General features: G+C 46.3%; 1 protein-coding gene across 2 annotated transcripts in view; it reads left to right on the top strand.

The window, feature by feature from the left end:
* The first annotated feature begins 2187 nt into the window (after nt 1-2187).
* EDIL3 (EGF like repeats and discoidin domains 3) overlaps nt 2188-23546 on the top strand; it is a 290980-nt gene continuing 269621 nt past the window's right edge. Inside the window, exon 1 of one of the 2 annotated variants that reach the window (XM_075410892.1) lies at nt 2188-2462. In XM_075410892.1, coding sequence (XP_075267007.1) covers nt 2396-2462 — 67 coding nt within the window. In that variant the 5' untranslated portion in view covers nt 2188-2395. The remainder of the gene's footprint in view (nt 2463-23546) is intronic. The other variant, XM_075410893.1, reaches the window with a different exon arrangement.

The raw sequence follows: 23546 nt of genomic DNA on the forward strand, positions 1-23546 counted from the left end.
AGATCTTCTTGAATGAAAGTTATCCAAAATTTGAAAACAAAAAGGCATTGCACTTTAGGTAGGAACCAAACATAAAAGCCTTTTGTTGTTTCAACCCTTTTGGCTGAAAAAACAATGCCTGGCTTTGAAGAAGCAATTTCTGTGTCATTTTAATCAGCTGCTAGTCACGGGCTCTCAGTGGAAAAAGGATTCCTCGTACCAAATGTAGTAATGTAGTCAGGCCCTTTAGATTTCTCCTAATTGGGGAAATAAAGGGGCTGTATTACGGGATTATTCCCTCAAGAAAAATAAAAAAAAAAGGCAAGCCTGCCACTTGGGGGTGCAGGCATGCTGGGCTGCCACAGCCGCTAAAGCGCAGCTTGCCTGGTAATTATGACAGCTGGATTCTTGGTTGTAAAACAGAGATAAGCAGTAAAATTAGCACCGTTGTGGAGAAACGACTCATTAATATCAGAAGCTTTGTTAAGGCTTCCTAAATTTCCCCTATCTCTGTACTGATAGTGAAGCAACCCTTGAGGAGACATAGAAGCATTTTCTTTTCAGACCATAGTTCTTCAGGGAGATCTCTGGCATGGAAACTGACGTGTAAAATCCAAGTTGCTGTAGAAGTGGTGATGCAATTGCGTAGTATGCCTGTGCAGCAAAATGAAGGCATGACTGCAGCCCGCGTGAGTGCTGCCTGGTGAATTACATGAGCACACATGATAGCGAAGACAGTGAAAGTTTCATTGAATGCTACCAGCTACTGCAAGTGCGGAGAGCTATGTTGGACTAAAGCCTGTGCTAATGCCTCTTCACTGCTAGCCTGGGCTTCATTAGCGTAGGGGAGATTTTTTTTTTACTTTATCTGTCCCAACCTGGCGGATAATTTTGCAGTGTCCCACTACTGGTGGCCCAAAGAGGCTTGCACCTCCGTGATGGGTGAAGTGCATGCTTGGTGTGTGCACCTGTGCTCTGTACGCAAGCAGAAAATGCTCTGCGTGCAAAACGCTCTTCATCAAGCTGTGTTATTTCTGGTAATTTCATAGCTTAACCGATGCAAAAAAAGCGTGATCCTTCTAATTCCTTCCTGATAATGCAATGTGTTGAAACTGCAATACTCCCAGTGTCAGAGAAAAATATGATTAATTGCAAGCTCAGAGGCAAAACTAAGGCTTTAGGGAAGGGCTGTCAGCTTGCCACTTACAAGCATTCACTGGTAGACAAAGGACTTGTAAAACGAAAGGCTGGAAACTATTGTGAGATGTTAGCCAAAGCAGTCGACAGATCAGATGAATTAAAGCATGATTTCTTCTCTTCCATGACATCTCTCCTTGTTATCACCCAGCCGGCCCGGCCGTTCAGGCTGTATCTATAGAAATGCTGCTCAACAGTCTCATGCTGTTAAGTGCCTTCTTCTCACTCAGCAGTTGCATTAACGCTTCATATAATATCAACATGGGACCTTTTACTGTGGGGGGCACGCAGAGCGGATGTAAATTACGGATACAAATATCTGAAGAGCCTTTTGACTCCCATCGGGCAGTTGGTACTTATTTCACTCCTGTAGCTGCACATAACGCGGGTGGGAAAAACAAAACAACGGGATTGCGAGTAGAAGGGACCTTCCCGTCCTCCTCCGTGTCCTGCTGCTGAGATGTCACCACGCCTTGCCCTCCCGCCGCGATTTCCCTCCAGCGGCGGGCGGGATGGCACCCTGCGCCGGGCAGGGAGGGTGGAGGTTCGGGTTCCGTTGCAGCTGCCTGCCTGGGTGTTCGGGAGGGGGATTTTCAGTCGGGGGGCCGGAGCCGCGCAGAGCGAAGCGCGGGGTCTCGGCCGGCAGTTAGCGGACAGAAGTTCGCGGGGGGCGGAATCACCCGCTAGCAGAGGCCGGCTGCCCGGGGGGGTGGGCCCACCGGCTAAACCACGGCGTACCCGTTCCCGGAGGATCAGCCCCGAGCCCCTCAATCCCGTCGAGTTAACCCCCGGCTCCCGCCCGCGCCCACCGCCGCGGGGGCGAGGCGCAGCCGGGGAGGCGGAGCAGGTGGCGGGGTGTGTCGGGCAGGGCCGCCCGCCGCCCCCGGCGGAGCCGCTCGGGGCCGCGGCGGCGGAGGGAGGAGGACGAGGAGGACGAGGAGGGGGGGAAGGGTGAGGAGCGGGAGGCCCGCCCGCGGGACGGAGGCGGCCCGGCCATGCTGGAGGCGCGGCGGCACCTGGCGGGCGCGCGGAGCCGGCGGGCGGCGGGGCAGCCTCCTCAGCGCTCCTAGGGCGGCGGCGGCGGGGGCTGCGCTCGGCCGGGAGGGACCTCGGCACCGCCTCGCCTCCTCCTTCCTCCTCCTTCTCCTCCCTCTCCTCCTCCTCCTCCTCCCTTCCCGTTCCTTCGGCAGAGGCGGCGCGGCCGCGGGAGGAGAGGACCATGAGCCGCGCCGCGCTGGCCTGGCTGCTGTTCTGCGGGAGCTTGGCGGCGCCGCGCCTCGCCCGAGGTGAGGGGACCGGGCACGGGGGACCGGGGACTGGGGGGGCGGGGGGCACGGCGGGGAGCGGGGCCGCGGCGGGGCCCTGGCGAAGTCGGAGCCGAAGTGCGCGGAGGAGCGGGGAGGCGCGGCCGCCTGGGCTTGCCTTTCTTTTCTTATTTTAATTAAAAAGAAAAAAAAAAAAAAAGAAAACCCACTTATCTATTTTAAATAGCAGCCGGCGAAAGATCCATCCTCAGGCACGTTCTGTTTGGAAACTGCGCTTAATTGGAGGGGGGAAGAAATACCGTGAGAGCTTAAACGTAATCCAGATGAGCGGCTGGGAAGATTTAGCAATATCCGCAGAGCTGTCCACATCTTTTTTCCCTTCCCCACCCCCCCATCACCAGTCTTCATTTTAATTTGAAGGCTGTTAGCTCCGAGCCGGGGGATCCGGCAAACCGCGGAACAGTTTGTGGACGCGTTGGGGGGGGGGGGGGGGGGGGGGGGGGGGCTTCAGCATCTCGGCAGCAGCGAGCGGCTCTTGTCAGGAGACCCCTTTTTCCTGCCTCACTCTAACTAGGGCATCTCCACCTGAAACATCAGCCGCGCCTTCTCTGTGTCTCATGCCTCCCCCCTCAAAAAAAACCCCAACAAACACCAAACCCAAACCAAGCCGCAAACCCAGCCCTACCCAAGAAAAATAACTTTGGAGTTCTCTTTGTCGTTATTTAGAGCAGTCATTTAGTGCAGGCTGGGTGGGTTTTCCTTCCTCGCGTTAGGAAAAGTTGTGGGAGCTCATCTCGCATCCGGCTTAACGCGGTGAGGCGGTGGCCGAGGAGGACCCGTTCCGCAGCAGCGGCTCTTGGGAAGGCGAAGGGGGCCGGGGCAGTTGGCCCGCCGCCCGTCCCGGTCCCTGTCCCGGTGCCGGTGCCGCTCCGTCGCTCCCCGCCGAGGCAGCCGCCGCGCCGTCGGGGAGAGGAGCTCAGCCCCCGGGGGTTCCCCTCCGCACCGCCCCCCCGCCCCACGGCACGAAATCTCCCGTGGGCGGCCCCGGTCCCTCGTGGGGGATTCCCCGTGTGTCCCGTGTGTCCCTCCCCCCCCCCCCCCCCCCCATATAGTCGGGGGTGCTGCTGTCCCTCCGCGGTAGCCGGGCTGGGGGGAAGCTCCCAGCGGGGGAGACCTTTTTACCCCCTGGTTGTACCTTCCCGAAGCTGAGTACAACAACTGTTGTCCTAACGAGTAACGGAATATTTCTGTTGACTATTAGATCTGTTCCCATCAATGTTCACGTTTGTTTTTGTTTTCTTTTTAATTTTAAAATGAAATCAATGTATCAATAAAACTGAATATTTTATTACATCTTAAATTATTCAGCACAGTGGCTTCTCAAAATCCAGTAACATTCACACAGTTGCAGCAAGCATGTGACAGCTTATGCAATACTTCCTTGTACCTGCAGTTTATGCCCAAAGTCTTCCAGGCAAAAGATCCTGTGTCTCCCGCAAAGTCTGGACTTGTCAGAAATACTTTGCGTTGGGCTTCTGTAGAACTGCTCATGGTTCATATCTGAGACATTTTTTCCTTTAAGTCTGTGGTCTTGCCGTGTTTTTAGCTAACTTCAGGGTGGAAAAAACTTCATAGGTTTTCTAGTAGAAGTGAAATAGGCATGGAAAAAATCCATGTGCTCTGTGATTGCTTAAACTGTCGTTGCTCGGTTAAAGGTTTGTCCTTGGCTTCCAAAATGAAACAGAAGAAAATTATACAGTCTTTTTTTTTTTTTTTTTTATGCTGAAACAGGATAAAACGCTGCTTGACAGGTTTGATATACTGGGTTAATTTTACTTGCTGTCATAACGTTTACTGTTAATAGATCCTCTTGAAGTTATGTTGACTGTAAGCACAGTAAGTAACTGAAACTCTTTAGAAAGCAGGTTTTGAACAGTACAAAACTTTTTCTCTGTTGTTTGAACATTACTTGCTGATGAGTCTATTTGCATAAAGGCATATAATGAAAACCTAGGTAGTGTCATCTGCGCGGTGACCGGCTCTTCGCTGTCTTCTTTTGGGGTAAATTCCAACTGCAGATCAAAGTTAAGTCATATAGTACAGTAGTGACCTGTATTTCAAGTCTACAGTTAAAGAAAAATACCAACTGCTTTTTTTATTGAAGCTCTGAAAGGTAATTAAGGAGATCAAAATCCTGTTTATTCATTGTTTCTTAAAAGCCTCTTGCTGTTTGTGTTTGGAACGTATACATAGTACATCGGCAAGTATTTTTTTTCTTTCTCCTTTTTTTCTAAAAAAGGGAGAGAGAAGGGAGAAAAGGATTGAGAGAAAGAGAGACAGAGATGATGATGATGATGAAAAAGTCATCCCAATGGCCAATCTGTTAAATTTGCAGTCTCATGCACTGTAACAGGAGTCTGGTCTTCAGAGATGTGTTTCTGTGTGTCTGTATGATGAAACTAGGCGCAGTGACTTCTGCTCCTTAGTTTGCAAGAACGACGCAGGTGCATTTTTAATAAGGATTGTCCTTTTATACATATTACAAAACAGCTGTCAGGTCTTTGCTGTTGTGGCTGTTCCTTGGTCAAATCTGAACACGAGCCAATCTGGTGTTGTACTGTGTAGTGGACAGACAGTAGCTACAAGAGTGACTGCAGAGACTGCAAGACATTGTTTCAGGTGGAAGAAATATAGCACATCTCATCTATAGTAACACAGGTTCTGGAGTCCCACTGTGCATTTGTTTAAGAATAAATAAGCCAATACCTTTCTGAACAGTCAGTGAAGATTGGGGTCAAATGAAAGGAAAACAGAATTTAAAACTGCAATCCCCAGATTTGCCTCATGGAATGGGGTAAGCTGATCGGCTGTGGTGATGGTACTGTAAGTGGATAGCAAACTGGTGTGTTCCATGTCTATGTGTTAAATGTCTTTGCAACAGGATCTTCTGAAGAAGTACCGTTTGAATTGTATTTATTGTAAAGCTGATCACGCTTTTTCACTTAGCGTGTTGCTGAATTTTTATGTATGGTTTGCCTAAAAATGGTAATGACATTGCCAAAACCAGGCATATCTAGCTCTTTATTTTATGACCGTGTCCTGTGAGCCTGAGGTAAATGTTTTGGAACTTTCAAGGAACTGTTACAAAGATGTTGCTTTTTCTCCATTGCAGTGGGAACCTTCACTCTCTCTGAGGCTTAGAAGTTTCTATAAAGCCTCTTTCTGCAGCTGGAATGAGCTGCAAGGAGTAAAAGTGCTGAGAAACAAGAGAGGTAAACTGTAGCTTTGTTCTCCTGTAACTATGCGGACAGAAAAGATCACAGAGACTTTTAAAGACCAAGATTGTTCTGTTTTACCAAATGCCTTTGCATCTTTGGATGGCATCTGCTTCTGTACAAACTGCTGACAGTGTGACCCTGCATAATGATTTTCACTGTTCTTTTAACAAATTACATTTGTATTCAAATCGATTTTCCATGACTGCTCATATAGCCTCCAGAAAGCATATAGCAGATATACTATTGCATCCTGTGTGTGTCTGGTCAGCCTAGGACAGTTTGATGTCAAGCCATGCATTATTATAACTGGAATTAGTAGTCCTGGTGGTATCAATCGGGTTTTTTAAGCATCCGACTTCCTCTGCCCTTTATGTCTTTATCCTTTGTGTTGTTTTTCAAAGGACACACTTCATACAAGGTTATATATCAATGGTAGCATAGTGAAAAGGGGCATAGTCTTATCTTCCCTCCTCCACATTTTTCCAGCTACTGTCCAGTTGAAAATCAAAGAAATGATCCGCTTGGGAAGTTATTTCAAAAGACAATCACTTTTTATTAAGAGGTTGATTTTTGTGCCTTAGATTAGGTGTTTATACAGCATATGTCCATACAGCAGCAGTAAAACTCACCGCCTGATATCCCTTCAACCTGAGTAAAGGTAACTGGAGAAGCGACGTTTAGGAAACTGCAAGTCATGAATAAATCTGCTACTCTCAAATTTATTGTGAGTTGTATAGGAGTCGGCATGTTAACTGTGTTCTATTATTTTATTTTTTTGCACATTTGGAACTTATGTAAGCCACAGAGCCAGTATTATTTCTGAAATCTTAAAGGGCGGTCAGCATTGTATTACAAGTGATGTTGGGCTGCTTTGTAGCATACTTGAAGCCTAGCTGCCTGGAGTTTAAAAGCATAAGGGGTGAGCGTCAAAACAGTATTCATTAATTCCAACTTTAAAAACAGGTTCATGGTGAAAATAAGAATTCAATTTTTCTAAATGATACTTTAGAAAATAGAAGATGAGTTAAAAGATTCAAACCCAAATAACGATTGTAAGAGCCTTAACGTCTGCAAACTTAAAACCTCTGGAAAATTCTGTCTTCTATTGGAGGACTTACACACATTTTCCGTTTAAAGAGGGTGCAGGGAGAAAGTAGGGGGAAAGCCAACATTAGCCTAAATTCAGTGTGTTGTATGAGCCCAGGTAATAACTGATCATGGGTTTAGGTGTTCTTCTTCATAGAAAACTTGTATCTTATCTCAGAGAGAAAGCTGCTCCATGTGTGTAGTGCCGGTAGGGTATGGCTGATTTTCTAACAGCGTGGTGTTCGGGGTATAAAGCAGCTTTCATGCAATTGTATTACAGGGACCAGAGTGTGGACCTGTTCGAAAACAGTAACTGCAATTGTGGACCTGGATGCTGGATGTTAGTGAAAGCGGGGGCTGAGCTAGCAGCCGGTGTCCCAGAAATCTGGAGGTGCACAATTTGTGCATGTCTTTGCAGGATTTGGGATCTTAACCAGATCTCAGTCTTGGTGTAGTTGGAATGCAGTTGTGGGGTTTTTCTGTTCGCTTGTTTGTGTGGGTTTTTTTCTCTTTAATCAGCAAGCTGTTTTACCTTTCATCACAGCGGGGGTGATGAAAGGCTTCTATTTTAGGCTTTAAAAGCTGAGAAATGAAACAGACCATGATTATCTAATAAAGTCTCTAGGTAATCTAGTTAATAATTGCAGCATGTTTTGTGTGATTGAATGCATTATCATGTGAAATACACACGAAAACAACTTTATTTTACATACTATATAGTGGCTATATGCATACATGGTATATTGTGGGTGTATCCACACTTCAGATAGTGTACAGAAGAATAGCATTCACTTATGTGCCACACATCTAGTTTGATACTTCTTGAAAGTTTCAGTCATATTAGATAAGATTTCATCATTGTATGAACTCAGGATGCAGAGCTCCATATTTCAAGTGGATATTTGTTATGTTCAACAAAAGCAATGGTTGTCTAAGACTGTTTTTTGAGACTAACGGCAGTATTCCTCACTCTAACCCCCCCAAAAAAAACCTTTTTAATAAAGGGCCATATGTAGTCAAAGGCTTTTTATGACTATAAGAGTTTGGTGAAGTTGTTTGAAAATATACAAGAAAATACTCATTTGTCTATGCCATTCAAATGGAGAATCCTGGAGTATCTTACCTATACCACTCGTGGCAGTAGAATGTCATGTTTTCAGTTTTAGGAGCTAGGGTTTTAACTACAATGTTTAAAGCAGTAAACTCAAGTATGCAGAGGACAGCAGGGAGGAGCAGCAGGTGGATAAGAGGCGCAAGAACATCTGCTCTCCTTGTGGGGAACCCGGACAGGAGTTTTGCGCATCCCAGCAGGAAACTAAAGGTATGAGCAAAAAAATGCGCAACTGCTTTGGTTCCATGGGTCATACATGTCCTTGGACGCCACAGGGAAGTGGGAAGGGAGCTGGGGAACTGTTGTCCTCCAGCGGAGGAGGTGGGAGGTTCGGTGTGGGTGCTCCCCATCATCTCTCATCCCAGGTGGTGGTGGGAGAGCAGGGCCAGATGCGGAGGCATAACCTGTCCAGCATGTAGTGCCTGCATCAAGAGGTGGCTCTTGATTAAAGCTATTGAGAAATTTGCCAACCAAAAATACTTTATCAGAGCAGTGCAATTCTGTACATAGAGGAGTTCAACCAGTTATCAGTTTTCCGTGTGCTTCCTCAGTGTTTAGCTTGTCCTCCTGGCACACAGACGGCATGGGTTCAAATTGTCTCTTAAGTGTTTCAGACTACATATTTGACTCTGGGAATTTCAAATCTTTTATTTCATAGAGAGCAGGACTTTTTCCATGTTTTGCAAATAACCTTCTTTCCTTCTTCCTGTCCCACTCACCTTGCAACTAATTTTTTCCTTAACTGTTTTCAGTTTTAAAACAGCACAAGGTGTTTGTGCAGCCAGATTGTGGCCCTACTGCAGGATAAAAGTACAGTTTAGACACAGAAGGCTTTTTTGTGTGTGCCTTTGGGTATTGTACCGATAATAACTTTTTGTCAAAGACAAAAAAAAAAAAAAGAGAGATGATTGCTTTGCCAATTTTTAGCTGCAGTAATGTTATTTGCCATGCTTCTATGTGGGGAGGCTGACAAAATTCCTACAAAAACTGCTTTTTTCCTATCATTGTCAAGATGCTGTGTCAACCTGTATAATTATGGAGAGCTGTGACAGCAGTGTGTAAATAACAGTAATTTCTGCCATCTGATTATTCCTGTATTTAGGCTTCTACAATCGTGAAGCTAAAACAGACAATATAGGAAATACTTTTGCATAAGACTTATATAACCACGTGTGTTTGGGAAAAATAGAAAATAAAAGTTATTTGATTATTTTTAACAGTTAGATCTTTCAGTCCATCTCTCCCTCATGTACGACAGCCTCTGTCACCGCTGGATATCGTTGCACACAACCAGCCCCTTTAATCCAGGCTTCATCTCTGATTATTCTCTATTACAGTCCCATAGGCCCTACCACTTTAATCTCTTTGCCAGTTTTTTGGTTTTCTACTTAAGTATTACATTTGCAGACAGTGGCCTGGGCTCTGAGACGGACTCATTTGTTTTTTTGTTTAACTCATACACTTTACAGCTTAGGCTTTTAAAACAGAGATAGTGAAAATATGGTTTGCTGTGTAACTTGTCAGATTCCTTACTTGTCTGAAGAATTGCACAGGATTGCCTTACAAGAGCTTTTCTAGGTTAAAAACGAAGACGTAATAGCTTATTGCTTTCAGATACTATTGCAGAACTATTTTAAAACCACTGAACATCCATTTATTTGAATAATTTTAAGGGAAGATTAGATTAATACTGTGAATAGTGTGCAGTGTGGATGGGGAAATCATGTGCTGTTGTCATGAGAGGTAGCTAAAATGACATAGTAGTTCTCTTGTATTGTATGTCCTATATATATTTTATTAATGATGCTGTTGTCCCATTTCTTTGATGACTTTTTTATGGCTCTGCCTTCTGACTTCATGATGCATCAGTTATAGGTAGTCCTTCAGGATAAAGGTCACCCTCTTTGATAATGCCTTTCGTTTTCCTGGGTGTGATCAAGTCCATCCTATTGTAACTCCTTGACTTTCTTCACCAGGTTTCTCTTTAACCTGGTGCCCTTGTTCAGGTGCGTGTTTGCTTTTAGAAACTTCTTTAAGAAATGCTACACTTCTGTAGTGTTGGGCACTTTCATGTGCATTTACACTCTGTGGTTCCTTCCTGTGGTGATTTTACTTCAAACTCTTCTCCAAATGTGCGTCTTCTGATTCAGCCCATTACTGAAGGCATAGTGAACAATCAGAGATCAACAAAGAAAAATAGTTAAAGCAATATCAGACATGCTTGGGAATGTACACAGAGCTGTATTTCTTCTTTTGTGAAATCTGTTGGGGAAGAAACATCAAAGCAACATCTGAAAAAGAACCCTGAAATCTGCTGGAGTAAAATGTGGTTGACTATATACACTGGCTTAATATTAAGACTGCCTCTATATTTCTTCACACAGCAAAAGCAGCTATTACTGTAGTATGCCTTAGTATCTTTCAGTATAGTTGGATAATTGAGTGATAATATACATTTAAAATGCTGAATGTGAGTAAAAGTAGAATAGTAACAGGTGCGGCTCTGACCTGTGGTAATGGTGCAGCCTCTTGGCCACTGGAGGGGTGAAACAAGGGTCTAGTCTGTAGGGAACTTCCCGAGTCTCCATAGTTTGTTGCTGCTAAACATCAGCTGAGATGAGCAGCTCCATCATGTGAGAGTAGAGAGTATGGCCATGCCCATCTAATTGCTGTTTGCCATTGACTTTTCCATAATTTCAGCACTGGTGATGATCTTATGCAGATCAATAAGATATTATTAATTTCTGTGCAGTGCTGCTTTGCTGGTAGTTAGGCTTATTGGGATGACTTAGGGCAGGATCAGGCAAGTGGCAGTGCTGGTGCAAGGAAGGGCGATTGGAAGAGGGAGGGAGGAGCGAGTGACGTGGGGCTGTCAGACATTAGATGTGTCCTCGCTTGGTTTCTGCAGGAGGAAGTTATAGACAGTTTTTTCAGTGATGGTTTATGCATTTTTTGCCAAGAGATATGTTTCTGAACCTACCAGGTCATCTGGGTATTTGCTGGTTCTCAAGATGTGAATGTCCCAAGTCTATTTTTCAGTGCCAGACGGATGAACTTAAACCTTTTTGAGCAGGGAGACAAGCTCACTCACTCCTCCACCCTATCCTAAGGCATAGAATGCCACATTTCTCCCAGCCTTGTGTATAGCTATGTATCACCCACTGTGGAAAGCAGGTACAGAAATCAGACCTGTGGGTATGCATCACGTTCCTGCCTGCATTTCCTTGGCATGGCTGTAGGCAGAGGAGCAAATTTTGCATTTCTCCTGTGATCTCCCAGTCCTGAATATCTACATGCTGCCTCACCATCCTGGGGCCAATCAAGTGTTGATTAACTAAACTGTCCTGGTAGGTTATTTTGATGAGGACAGATTGCGGTGTTTTTCTTCCCTAATTATTTTGTTCCAAATGTTTATTTTATGGATAAAGATTCCCCCTTGGCCGTGAAAAAGAAGTGAGGCTCAGGAGCTCCCCATGTGCTCTCAGTAGAGTGAGGGGAGCTGCCCACCTTAGAAATTGTGCCCTGGCTTAGTTCTAAGCAAATAAACTGCTTTACAACTGCTGGTAAGTAGATGTGGTTCAGGCTCCTCCATTCAGACCAGGTGAAGGCTGGCCAGGAAAAAGGAGGTGAAAATGAATGTTTAAAATCACTACATACTTCAGTTACTTCTGGAGGAAAAAGACAAAACTCTTCAAAATGTTAATATAAAATTTTTCAGTTATTTGTTTCGCAAGGACTTCATATGTATATGTGCGTGCTGAATTTGGCAGCTGGACTCAGCTGGACAAAGCACATCTTTCAGCAAGTAAACAACCTGATCGAGAAGTTTTGTGACCTTCCCTAGTGGCAGTGTCCCTTTAGCCCAGCTCCACACACCAGCCCCATGTGAACTGTGTCTCCTCCTAGGGTCTGAGACCAGTTTTGATTAATTAGTCTGCTGCTTGGTTTTTTTTCTGATAGCGGAGTTTTGACTTTTTTTAGATTTCCTGTAGAAAGCACTAAATAATTAAAAATAGGTGCATTGGTATCTTTTCCAGTAACGGATTGTGGTTGTGGCATTATACTTGTAGAAAACAGAAAAAAAATCCTTTTAAGGCAGAGGAAGGCAGAAGGAATATCCCCCAACTTCACTGGAATAAAGATCATTCCAATGAAACTATACTCAGTTTTCTGAACTGGGCTTTTCCTCTAGAGCAGCACTATTTTCAGAGATGAAGAACTGTAGCAAGAAATACATGAAGTTTTCTGATTTTATGTTTTTGGGAATTCAGGAAGATACTCTTTCACAGTATAAATGTTCTAGTCTGGTAGATAATCACAATGTCTTCTGCTAGCGTCTTTCATAGCAGTCTTTTGTCTGTTGTGTCACATCAAGCTTTTTTTGTTTTTATATTTTTCTGCCCTTTCTTGAAGTATGTGTACTTTCCAGATGATACAAAGAGCATCACCGAAGTCTGAAAACAAAAGTCAATACATCACAGGGAAAGGCATCTACCTTTAAGAGAAATAATGAGATTTGACGACTCATGTCTGCTAAAAGCTGTGATGTTAGGTCTCCTGTAGTGCAAGCTCCTGCACTGCAAGCATTGCAGTTGCATGCGTGTACATTTCATTGTGTGTGTTAGAATATTCACCCAAAGAGTTGCAGGGATCTCACAAACAGATAATCATCTGGAACTGCTGTTTCAGGAGAACTCTCAGTTAATGTTATTTAGTGTTCTCACTTTATTACAGTGTATGCAAGAAATTCTAATTTCCATTTTCAAAATGAGGTGTTAGAAGCTTTTAAAATTCAAATTGCAAATGCCCAGTCTGTCTACAGCATGGTATATGTATTTTGTAACACCTGGAATAATTTTTAAAAGCCTTTAATATAAGATCTCAGAACAGATTTTCTGTAGAAAAAGGAGCCTCAGAAAGGGTATAGTTTTGTTCTGCCCCATTTTCCTGTTAAGATACAGCAGTAAAATTACGGTAGATTTTAGACATATTACATCTGTTCTTTGAAAGAGAACAACATAAAAGACATAAAATTACTGTTCTAGTAGATTACAAGCTGTAGTGTGTATCTGCTGAAATTGGCTTTATGGAAGGTGCTTCTTCTGAGCTGATGTAGTTTAAAAATAAAATGCTGACTTCTTTTGGATCATACCCTCCCTGAGTAGTGGAATAGCTCTGTATAGCCTCTGCTCTTTGGCATACGCATCACCAATGAAACTGGGGTGACATATTCTGAAGTGCTGCTGGATGTACACCCTCATCATATAGTCTGTATCCTGGTAGCATTACTGAACTCAAAAATACAGATGACCTTGAGGAGAGGTTGCTCAATCTTGCTCCATGTGAACATAAAGTAGCCACAAAATTCACCTGAAATGTGATGAAAAAAACAAAGATGTTTTTTGACCAGAGTCTATTTACTATTAAAATCCACATTGCTAGGCACATAGGATAGTTTCAAGATTAGTGCCTGAAGGGTTTGTTTCTTGGTCACCAAGACCAACAGTTTTCAAACGTTTGTCCTTCAGAATCAGAGGTTTTAAATATACTCCATTGATTTCAACTGTGTTACAGTAATTTTTAAAACATTTTTCATTTCTTTCATTAACTTCATAGCTACTGAAGTTTTGAGGAATAAGAAAGTAAATCATGCTGATTACAAGCTTCCATTAAACAGAAATAGTAATTTTCTGCACCAGAATTGCATGCATTTTTTGTTTTAAAATAATTAGATGCATAAAGCGAGTCAGCTTAAAATTTGCAATTAAAACCACCGAGTAATAGAAGAAATTCTTGAAGCAAATGGATTTCCAGACTTCCATAACTATCTTCAGAAGGAAATGAATGTGTATATATATGTATTTTCTTGCAAAAAGATAAAGCTATTGCTCTTCATAAAAGGCATAGAGCAAAGAAAAGTTGAGAACTTACATTAGATGTGGCATAAAAATTGAGTATTTCCTGATTACAGTGGCTGGTATCAAAAATGTTATGGTCTCTCACCAAGATCTTTGTGATTATCAAGCTATTTAAAATATTTCATCAAGTTATACAAACTAAAGAAAATTACTAAAATCTTAGTACATTTAATCCTAAAGATAAATGCATGCATTCCTTCTTATGTTTCTGAACAAATATCCAGTCATTTCCAAATATCCAGTCATTTCAGTATTTCCTTTGCTGTTTTTTAGATGGAAGCTGAATTTTTGGCTGCACTTCAGCAGCAGCTTATTTAACTTGACAGTCTTCCATGTTTAGCAGTGATGTGGCTATCTGAAATGGGAATGATGTGCTTTCTTTCACTAGTATAACCACAAGAGGATTTAAATCATCTGGCACAATTTCAGTCGGTGACTATTCCAGCAGAAAAGCCTAAGGACAGCAGAATCGTTAAAATAAGACTAGAGTAGAGAAGTCAAAGGGAAAAGAGAACTTAGTGGTATAGACAATAATAAAATAGGATCAAAGAATCATAGAATGGTTTAGTTTGGAAGGTACCTTACAGATCATCGAGTTCCAACTCCCCTGCCATGGGCAGGGACACCTTCCACCAGCCCAGGTTGCTCAAAGACCCTTCCAGCCTGGCCTTGAACATGCCAGGGAGTGGGCATCCACAGCTTCTCTGGGCAACCTGGGCCAGGGCCTCACCACCCTCATAGTGAAGAATTTCTTGCATCTAATCAACCTAAATCTCCCCTCTTTCAGCTTGAAGCCATTACCCCTTGTCCTATCATTCTGTTTCCCTTGTAAAAAATCCCTCTCTGGCTTTCTTGTAGGCCCCGTTCAGGTATCTCAGGCATTTAAAGAGTAAGTCAGATGCTTTATAAGCAAATGTAGTCCTGAAATACCAGTACTGGGTTTTTTTAGCTTTATCCAGAAACAATTGTAACCATGTGTTGCAAACATATATATGAGGGTGAAACTAAATCTATTAAGAAACAAACTCACGCTACTAAATGAACTTGCAAGTAAGTCTGGTACGCTTGTACGTAAGACCTTCAGTAGTACTTCTCTGTAACACAAGGGATACCTTCTCTATGTTAATAGATCAGGTACCAGCAGGTGGGGCTCAAGGTTATGCAGCTTTTACAGATTTTAGGAAGACTGACATTTCTGTTGTCGGGTGTGTCTGCTTATAAAAATGGACTCTTACCTGACTAAAAGTCAGCTCTAGTGAAATACTGGTTACATTTTTGGCACATTCCACATTTGAAATGAAGTATTCAGACCAGTGTAATTGATGAAAATGTCCTTTCCCTGAATGAGAATCGTATCCTCAGACTCTTAACTGTTTGGATCCAGGAATACTTTTTTTTGTGTTCATAAAGCATTCTGCATGATGAAGACCTGCTTCATGACTAGTAAACCATCTTGACAGATCATTACCCAAAACAATATGTGTGTAGAAACCGTTGTGTTGCTCCCCATGGTTTGTTTAGGGACTACAGGTACATATACTTCACAGGCCTTTGTTCCACTGTTTTGGTTTCGGCTGCCGCCGGCAACAAAAGCGCCACGCGGCCGCCCCTCCCCCCGCCGGCGTGCGGAGGAGAATGGAAAGAAAGAGGCAGAAACTGGTGGGTCGGGATAAGGGCAGTTTAACAGAACAGCAAACAGAGGGAAAACAGGAACAACAACGATACAAATAAGGTGAAAACACAACCACGAACCGTACAACAGCCGCTCTCCCGAAACAGGACCGGCGCTGCGCCCGCCCAAGCCGCGAGAGCCTTCCCGCCGCACCGCCCCCCCCCCACCGGAACCCAGCGTGACGTCACATGGTATGGAATACCGGGCTCTGTTTGGCCAGGTGGGGTCAGCCCCCACCCCCCGGCTGTGTCCCTTCCTGGAGTCCGGTGAAAATTAACCCTGTTCTGGCCAAACCCAGGACATTATCCACCCCTTATTCCATACCATCTACGTCATGCCCAGGTCCCCCACTGTCCGGTTGATCACCACCACTTCTCCTGTCTCCAGATATCATTCCTTTAGTCTATGGATCATCACTCTAAAGTGTCCATTGAGTTCATTTAATCCATGACTTCGGGCTCCATCTGTCGTTATGGTCTTCCGTGGCAGGGGAGGTGATGTGTGGTGATGGGTGGTCACTTGCTGCATCCGGAGCTCACGGCTGATGTATCTGGTGTGGCCCGTGCCCACAGTCTGCAGGAGATGTTGATCTTGATGAAGTAGCTGGGTGCCAGTTGTTGAAAACCAGGTCCAGTTCCATCATCGCTGTGCTCTGCTAGGTTTTCATCGAAAAAGTCCATCCTTCTTTAATCTGGATGATTCTTACTATGCTACTACTGGTACAAAATATAACAATTATAACAGTGATAACAGACAGTGACAGGGTTATTTAACAACTAACTTTATACAATTTATTTATGGACTATTCTCGCCCAAAATTAAATCCCCATGAGGTACACATCGGACTTCCCCATCCTTCCGCATTACCCACCAGGTACACCCAGGTCCTTGAGCAAAGGCAATCCCGCGGACGGGCTTGCCTGTGCCTGAGGCAGGACTAACCCAAACCGTCTTCCCTAACATGTTCCGCATGTGCACTACAGGGACTTTATCCCCTTCTACAGGGCGCTGAGGTTTTGACTGGGCAGGACCAGCCCGGTTGGTGGACCCTCTGGTGTTAACCAACCAGGTGGCCTTTGCTAAATGGGTATCCCAATTTTTGAAAGTCCCACCCCCCATTGCCCTCAAAGTGGTTTTTAGCAGCCCATTGTAACGTTCAATCTTTCCCGAGGCTGGTGCATGGTAGGGGATGTGATACACCCACTCAATACCGTGTTCTTTGGCCCAGGTGTCTATGAGGCTGTTGCGAAAATGAGTCCCGTTGTCCGACTCAATTCTTTCGGGAGTGCCATGTCGCCACAGGACTTGTTTTTCCAGGCCCAGGATGGTATTCCGGGCGGTGGCATGGGGCACAGGGTAGGTTTCCAGCCATCCGGTGGTGGCCTCCACCATTGTGAGCACATAGCGCTTGCCTTGGCGGGTCTGTGGCAGTGTGATGTAGTCAATCTGCCAAGCCTCCCCATATTTATATTTTAGCCATCGTCCTCCAGACCACTGAGGCTTTACCCGCTTGGCTTGCTTGATTGCAGCGCATGTCTCACATTCATGGATAACCTGTGCAATAGTGTCTATGGTCAAGTCCACCCCTCGGTCACGAGCCCATCGGTATGTCGCGTCTCTTCCTTGGTGGCCCGAGGTGTCATGGGCCCACCGAGCTATAAAGAGTTCACCCTTATGTTGCCAGTCCAGATCCACCTGAGCCACTTCAATCTTAGCAGCCTGATCTACCTGGTGGTTGTTTTGATGTTCTTCAGTGGCCCGACTCTTAGGGACGTGGGCGTCCACGTGACGGACTTTTACAGCCAACTGCTCTAGCCGGGCAGCAATATCTTGCCACAATGGGGCAGCCCAGATAGGTTTGCCTCTGCGCTGCCAGTTGTTCTTCTTCCATTGCTGCAGCCACCCCCACAAGGCATTGGCCACCATCCAAGAGTCGGTGTAAAGATAGAGCACTGGCCACTTCTCTCGACTGGCAATGTCTAAAGCCAGCTGGATGGCTTTCACCTCTGCAAACTGGCTGGACTCACCTTCTCCCTCGGCAGTTTCCGCGACTTGTCGTGTAGGGCTCCATACAGCAGCCTTCCACCTCCGCTGCTTCCCCACAATGCGACAGGACCCATCCGTGAACAGGGCATACTGTTTCTTATCTTCTGGCAGCTGGTTATACAGTGGGGCCTCTTCAGCACGTGTCACCTCCTCCTCTGGCGATGCTCCAAAATCTTTGCCTTCTGGCCAGTCCATGATGACCTCCAGAATTCCTGGGCGACTGGGGTTTCCCATTCGGGCACGCTGGGTGATCAGAGCGACCCACTTACTCCACGTAGCATCGGTGGCATGATGCGTAGAGGGGACCCTCTCTTTGAACATCCAACCCAGGACCGGCAATCGTGGAGCTAGGAGGAGCTGTGCTTCAGTGCCGACCACTTCTGAAGCAGCTCGAACGCCTTCATATGCTGCCAGAATCTCTTTTTCAGTGGGAGTATAGCGGGCCTCGGATCCTTTGTATCCCCGGCTCCAGAAGCCCAGGGGTCGACCTCGAGTCTCCCCTGGTGCTTTCTGCCAGAGACTCCAGGTTGGGCCATTCTCCCCGGCTGCAGTGTAGAGCACGTTTTTAACATCTTGCCCTGACCGGACTGGACCAAGGGCTACGGCATGAACCATCTCCCGTTTAATCTGTTCAAATGCCTGTCGTTGCTCAGGGCCCCATTCAAAATCATTCTTCTTCCGGGTCACGTGGTACAGAGGACTTACAATCTGGCTGTAATTTGGGATGTGCATCCTCCAAAAACCCACAACACCCAGGAAGGCCTGTGCTTCCTTTTTGCTGGTTGGTGGAGACATAGCTGCTATTTTGTTGATGACATCATTGGGATTTGACGGCGCCCATCCTGCCATTTTATTCCCAAAAACTGTATCTCTTGCGCAGGTCCCTTGACTTTACTTCGCTTAATGGCGAAACCGGCTTTCAGAAGGATCTGAACTATTTTCTCCCCTTTCTCGAAAACCTCCTCCGCTGTGTCGCCCCATATAATGATGTCATCGATGTACTGCAGATGTTCTGGGGCTTCACCCTTTTCCAGTGCAGTCTGGATTAGTCCATGGCAAATGGTGGGACTGTGTTTCCACCCCTGGGGCAGTCGATTCCAGGTGTACTGGATGCCCCTCCAGGTGAAAGCAAACTGTGGCCTGCACTCTGCTGCCAAAGGGATGGAGAAGAATGCATTAGCGATGTCAATTGTAGCGTACCACTTGGCTGCCTTTGACTCCAGCTGATACTGAAGTTCTAGCATGTCTGGCACGGCAGCACTCAGCGGTGGTGTGACTTCATTCAGGCCATGGTAGTCTATTGTCAGTCTCCACTCTCCAGTAGATTTTCTCACTGGCCATATGGGACTATTAAAGGGTGAGCAAGTTTTGCTGATCACTCCTTGACTCTCCAGCTGGCGGATCAGCTGATGAATGGGGAGAAGGGAGTCTTGGCTGGTACGATACTGTCGCCGGTGCACCGTTGTGGTCGCGATTGGTACCTGTTGTTCTTCAACCCTCAGCAACCCCACAACGGAAGGATCCTCCGAGAGACCAGGCAAAATGGACAGCTGTTTAATTTCTTTCGTCTCCACAGCAGCTATGCCAAAAGCCCACCGATACCCCTTTGGGTCCTTGAAATAGCCTCTCCTAAGATAGTCTATCCCAAGGATGCACAGAGCCTCGGGGCCAGTTACAATGGGGTGCTTCTGCCAGTCCTGCCCAGTGAGGCTCACTTCAGCCTCCAGTAGACTCAGCTCTTGGGACCCCCCTGTCACTCCCGAAATAGAAATGGGCTCTGACCCTTTGAACTCTGATGGCATTAAAGTACACTGTGCACCAGTGTCCACTAGAGCTTTATACTCTTGTGGATCTGACGTGCCAGGCCACCGAATCCACACCGTCCAATAGACACGGTTGTCCCTTTCCTCCACCTGGCTGGAGGCAGGGCCCCTCTAATCCTCGTCAGAGAAATTGCTGCTCACCTGCTGTAAAAATGACTTGGAGGTCCCCTCCAGAGGATCGGAATCAAGGTCAAACTGTCTACCTGGTCTGGAGAGCTGGCTTTTGGAAACTGGAGCGGCATTTTTCCTAACAGAGTCCCCTTTTGTGATTGTTTTACCTCGCAACTCACGTACTCGGGCCTCTAGACTTGAGGTGGGTTTTCCATCCCACTTCCTCATGTCCTCTCCGTGGTCACGCAAGTAGAACCACAGGGTGCCCCGGGGTGTGTAGCCTCTGTATTCCCTCTCCTGAGCAGAGAAACGCCTGCCCCTAATAGCTGAGACACTGGCCCGTACAGGTGGGGAGTAGGACATATTCCTGTCTAGTCGCTTGACCAGTTTCTCCACGGCTGAGACAAGGGAGGAAGAGAGACTTTCCTCATATTGGCGGAGTCTGACAGCCACCTCGTCTACTGTTGGTACGTCTTTACCTTTCCAGTTTACAACTGCCAGTGAGTTGGCATGCGAGGAGGGTGCGCTCCGCACAAACTTCCTCCACATGGATTGTGAGCACTGGAGTTCATCTGGGTCTGTGGGTACCTGCTCATCGTCTGTGTCACAGTAAACCAGCTCCCGCACAGCTAATTCCCTCAAGTACTGAATACCCCTTTCCATATTGGTCCACTTGCCAGGATAGCATACAAAATCGTCACTGAAGGGGTACCTCTCCCTCACGCCCGACAGAAGTCTCCTCCAGAGGCTGAGGACTTGTTCCTTTTTCCCAATGGCCTTGTCAATGCCCCCATCCCTGGCCAGGGATCCCAGCTGCTTGGCTTCCTTGCCCTCTAACTCCAAGCTGCTGGCCCCGTTATCCCAGCACCGCAGCAGCCAGGTGGCAATGTGCTCTCCTGGATGGCGGCTGAAATCTTTGCGCATGTCTCGCAGCTCGCTTAGGGACAGGGACCGGGTGATGATCTCTGTCTCTATCTCCCGTGATGACCCTGGCTCATCGTCATCCCTCCCAGAGCGATCTGCTCTCTTTGCATCTTTCTTTAGTTTTACAGGGGCGACTGCTACGGGCACAGGTTGGTCATTGGGCTCAGCTGCGATGCCTGCGGCTGGAGCTGGGGCTGGAGCAGCTGCTGTGCCTGCCAGGGAAACCGAGGCAGACCCTGCATTTGTGGCAGCGGCGGTGCCAGTCTGGGGGGCTGTGACTGCCTGCTGGGCTGGAGGGGCTGCAGGGCCGGCTGGGGGGGCAGCGCCAGCTGCAGTGCCTGCCGCTTCGCTTCCCCCCCTTTCCCCTTTAAGGCACTGAACAGTGTTGAACATGGCTCGGTAGGCATGGGCCAGACCCCAGCACATTGTGGTGATCTGTGTCTCTCTGGAGTTCCCAGGGTGGCAGCACACTTTTTGCAGATATTTTACCAGATTATCCGGATTCTGTATTTGTTCAGGGGTGAGTTTAAAACACACCGGTGGTGCCCACTGCTCTAGACATCTGCCCATGCTGTCCCACACACCCAGCCACTCACAGCTATCCAGCCCCGGGGCAGGTCTCTGCAGGATGTTCTTAACGACTTGCTTAACCCTAAACAAAACCCAGAACCCGTTCAGCAGGCAGAACAAAAGGAGAGTGCTGCCCTGAGCATCCCACGGGTACTCGAAATTCTCAAAAGCAGTTAGGACCAGCCTGAGGAAGAGAGGGGGGGCGAAAGAGTGGGGGAAGGTATCCCCTTCGGCTTTCCCCACAGACTGGGTTTGATTATTAACAAAATCTAAGACATAGGATCCGAGGTACGGAAATGACCGCAGTGCCGCATGCAAATACAAGACTAATTTCATGCACAGTGATGTTATCATATCATAAGTCGATATCGTAAGGTAGAGCAAAATCATCATCCTGATCTTTTTCCCAGCGATGATGAACAGCATGGCAGTAAACACATACAGGAAGTAAGGATTTACGTAGCACAGATATTTGATCAAAGTCAGAAACATTTTTACCGGCGACTTTAACTAGCACAGTAAATGCGTATAATAAATTTTAACAAAATCTATGAAAGCAGTTTTAACACCCGCTGCTCAGCCCTGCCGTTATCCCCGCTCCACGTCTGGGCGCCAATTAAATGTTTTGGTTTCGGCTGCCGCCGGCAACAAAAGCGCCACGCGGCCGCCCCTCCCCCCGCCGGCGTGCGGAGGAGAATGGAAAGAAAGAGGCAGAAACTGGTGGGTCGGGATACGGGCAGTTTAACAGAACAGCAAACAGAGGGAAAACAGGAACAACAACGATACAAATAAGGTGAAAACACAACCACGAACCGTACAACAGCCGCTCTCCCGAAACAGGACCGGCGCTGCGCCCGCCCAAGCCGCGAGAGCCTTCCCGCCGCACCGCCCCCCCCCCACCGGAACCCAGCGTGACGTCACATGGTATGGAATACCGGGCTCTGTTTGGCCAGGTGGGGTCAGCCCCCACCCCCCGGCTGTGCCCCTTCCTGGAGTCCGGTGAAAATTAACCCTGTTCTGGCCAAACCCAGGACATCCACACTGGTAAATTGGGGTCTAACTTTCAAGAATATAAAGTCTTGGACCTGCTTATACATGTTGTATCTCTTGCTCCTGTTAGTCTGCTGCCTTGTGCAGTCACAGCTTCTTGTGCAGCCAGAGGAGAAGAATTAGGTGGCTTTGAACTAGACTGACTCAAGCTACCGGTGTGGGCATATGGAAGTGCTAGGGGAATAAACAAGTCAAAACCCTTTTCCTGAAAGACTTTGTCAAAAGTCTGCACAGAAGACATTGACCTACATATGGTAGGATTTTTCAGTCACAGCTGGGTAGTGCTGGCTGCCCCAGTGCAAGCTTGCATGTGCATGTGGTGTAGCATGATGCTATATGTACACCTGCAGTCAAAAAGTAGTAGCATATGAACACAACGTGCAGTATTGTGTTCCTTACTGCTTTCAGGGCTGGTGTGGATTCTGTTGTCTTCAGATCTACCTGAGCAACTCTGGGCAGCACAGACCTATTCTGAATAGTTTTTCATGCCTCTTGAACACATGGCGTTTCTTATGTGCTCAAAAATTTGCCTGATGAAAACAGGAACATAAACTGGGAAGTATAAAAAGCATTTGCTGTCTCTTCACTACATGTAACTACTGTCATTATCTTACAACGCCTGGACAAATATTTGACTATATTTAGCATACTCTTTGATTTTTATGCATTTTGCGTGTTAATTAGGCAGTGGTATGGAAGATTGCAGTAGTGCTGTAGGATCCATCAACGTCTGCATATAGTCTGTGTGCAGCAGGTCATTATTTAAAACAGAGAGCTGAAGTGTCATGACACACACAGGGAGGCTTTAGAGGCAGTGAGTTTTCTTTAGTTTGTTGGATTTTCTTAAAACAGCAGTGTGTGTGTGCATTCATAGGCACACTAGAGTGGGTAAGACTATGCATTACACAAGTTAAGTATGAAAACTCATTTTGTCACAGACCAGCGTATGCTATGAGTGCAGAGCAAAGAGGCTGGACACGTTCAGCCCCTCTGTTTTGCATCGGTCCAGTGCTGCTGCGGCAGTCGTGGTGGTGCTCAGCACTGCTTGTGCCAAAGGCAAATTGCTTGTCCCTGGAGCAATGGGGCAATGCAGAGAACACCATCTTATACAGAGTTGTGTCATCCCAGTGTTACTCTTCGCTTGGGGCTGTGCTGGAAGGCACAGACCAGTGCCAGGATTTTGCGCTCTGTACTTTCTGCTTTCTTGTCCCTTTGCTTCTTTTTTCCCTGGTTCCTTTTCCTTTCCTTTCTCATCACATAAACACACACATCCTTGGTTTGGTAATGAAATGCAAAGGATGTTTACTGGGACAGAAGGAGCTGGAATAGCATCCTGGGAGGAAATTTGAAAGCTGCCCTTTGCCAAATACTTATAAGCCGTGAATCAGCAGGAGGGAGGGACTGTCATAAAAAGATCACCAGGCTGTTTTATCTGCGTAAAATCAGAGATGCTTGTCATGTTATCGAACAGCCAAGTGTCCTTTGTTAATTCCTATAGTGTTTTGCTAGGTTTTCT

The sequence above is a fragment of the Opisthocomus hoazin genome, chromosome Z (assembly GCF_030867145.1).
Source record: "Opisthocomus hoazin isolate bOpiHoa1 chromosome Z, bOpiHoa1.hap1, whole genome shotgun sequence".
NCBI lineage: Eukaryota > Metazoa > Chordata > Aves > Opisthocomiformes > Opisthocomidae > Opisthocomus > Opisthocomus hoazin.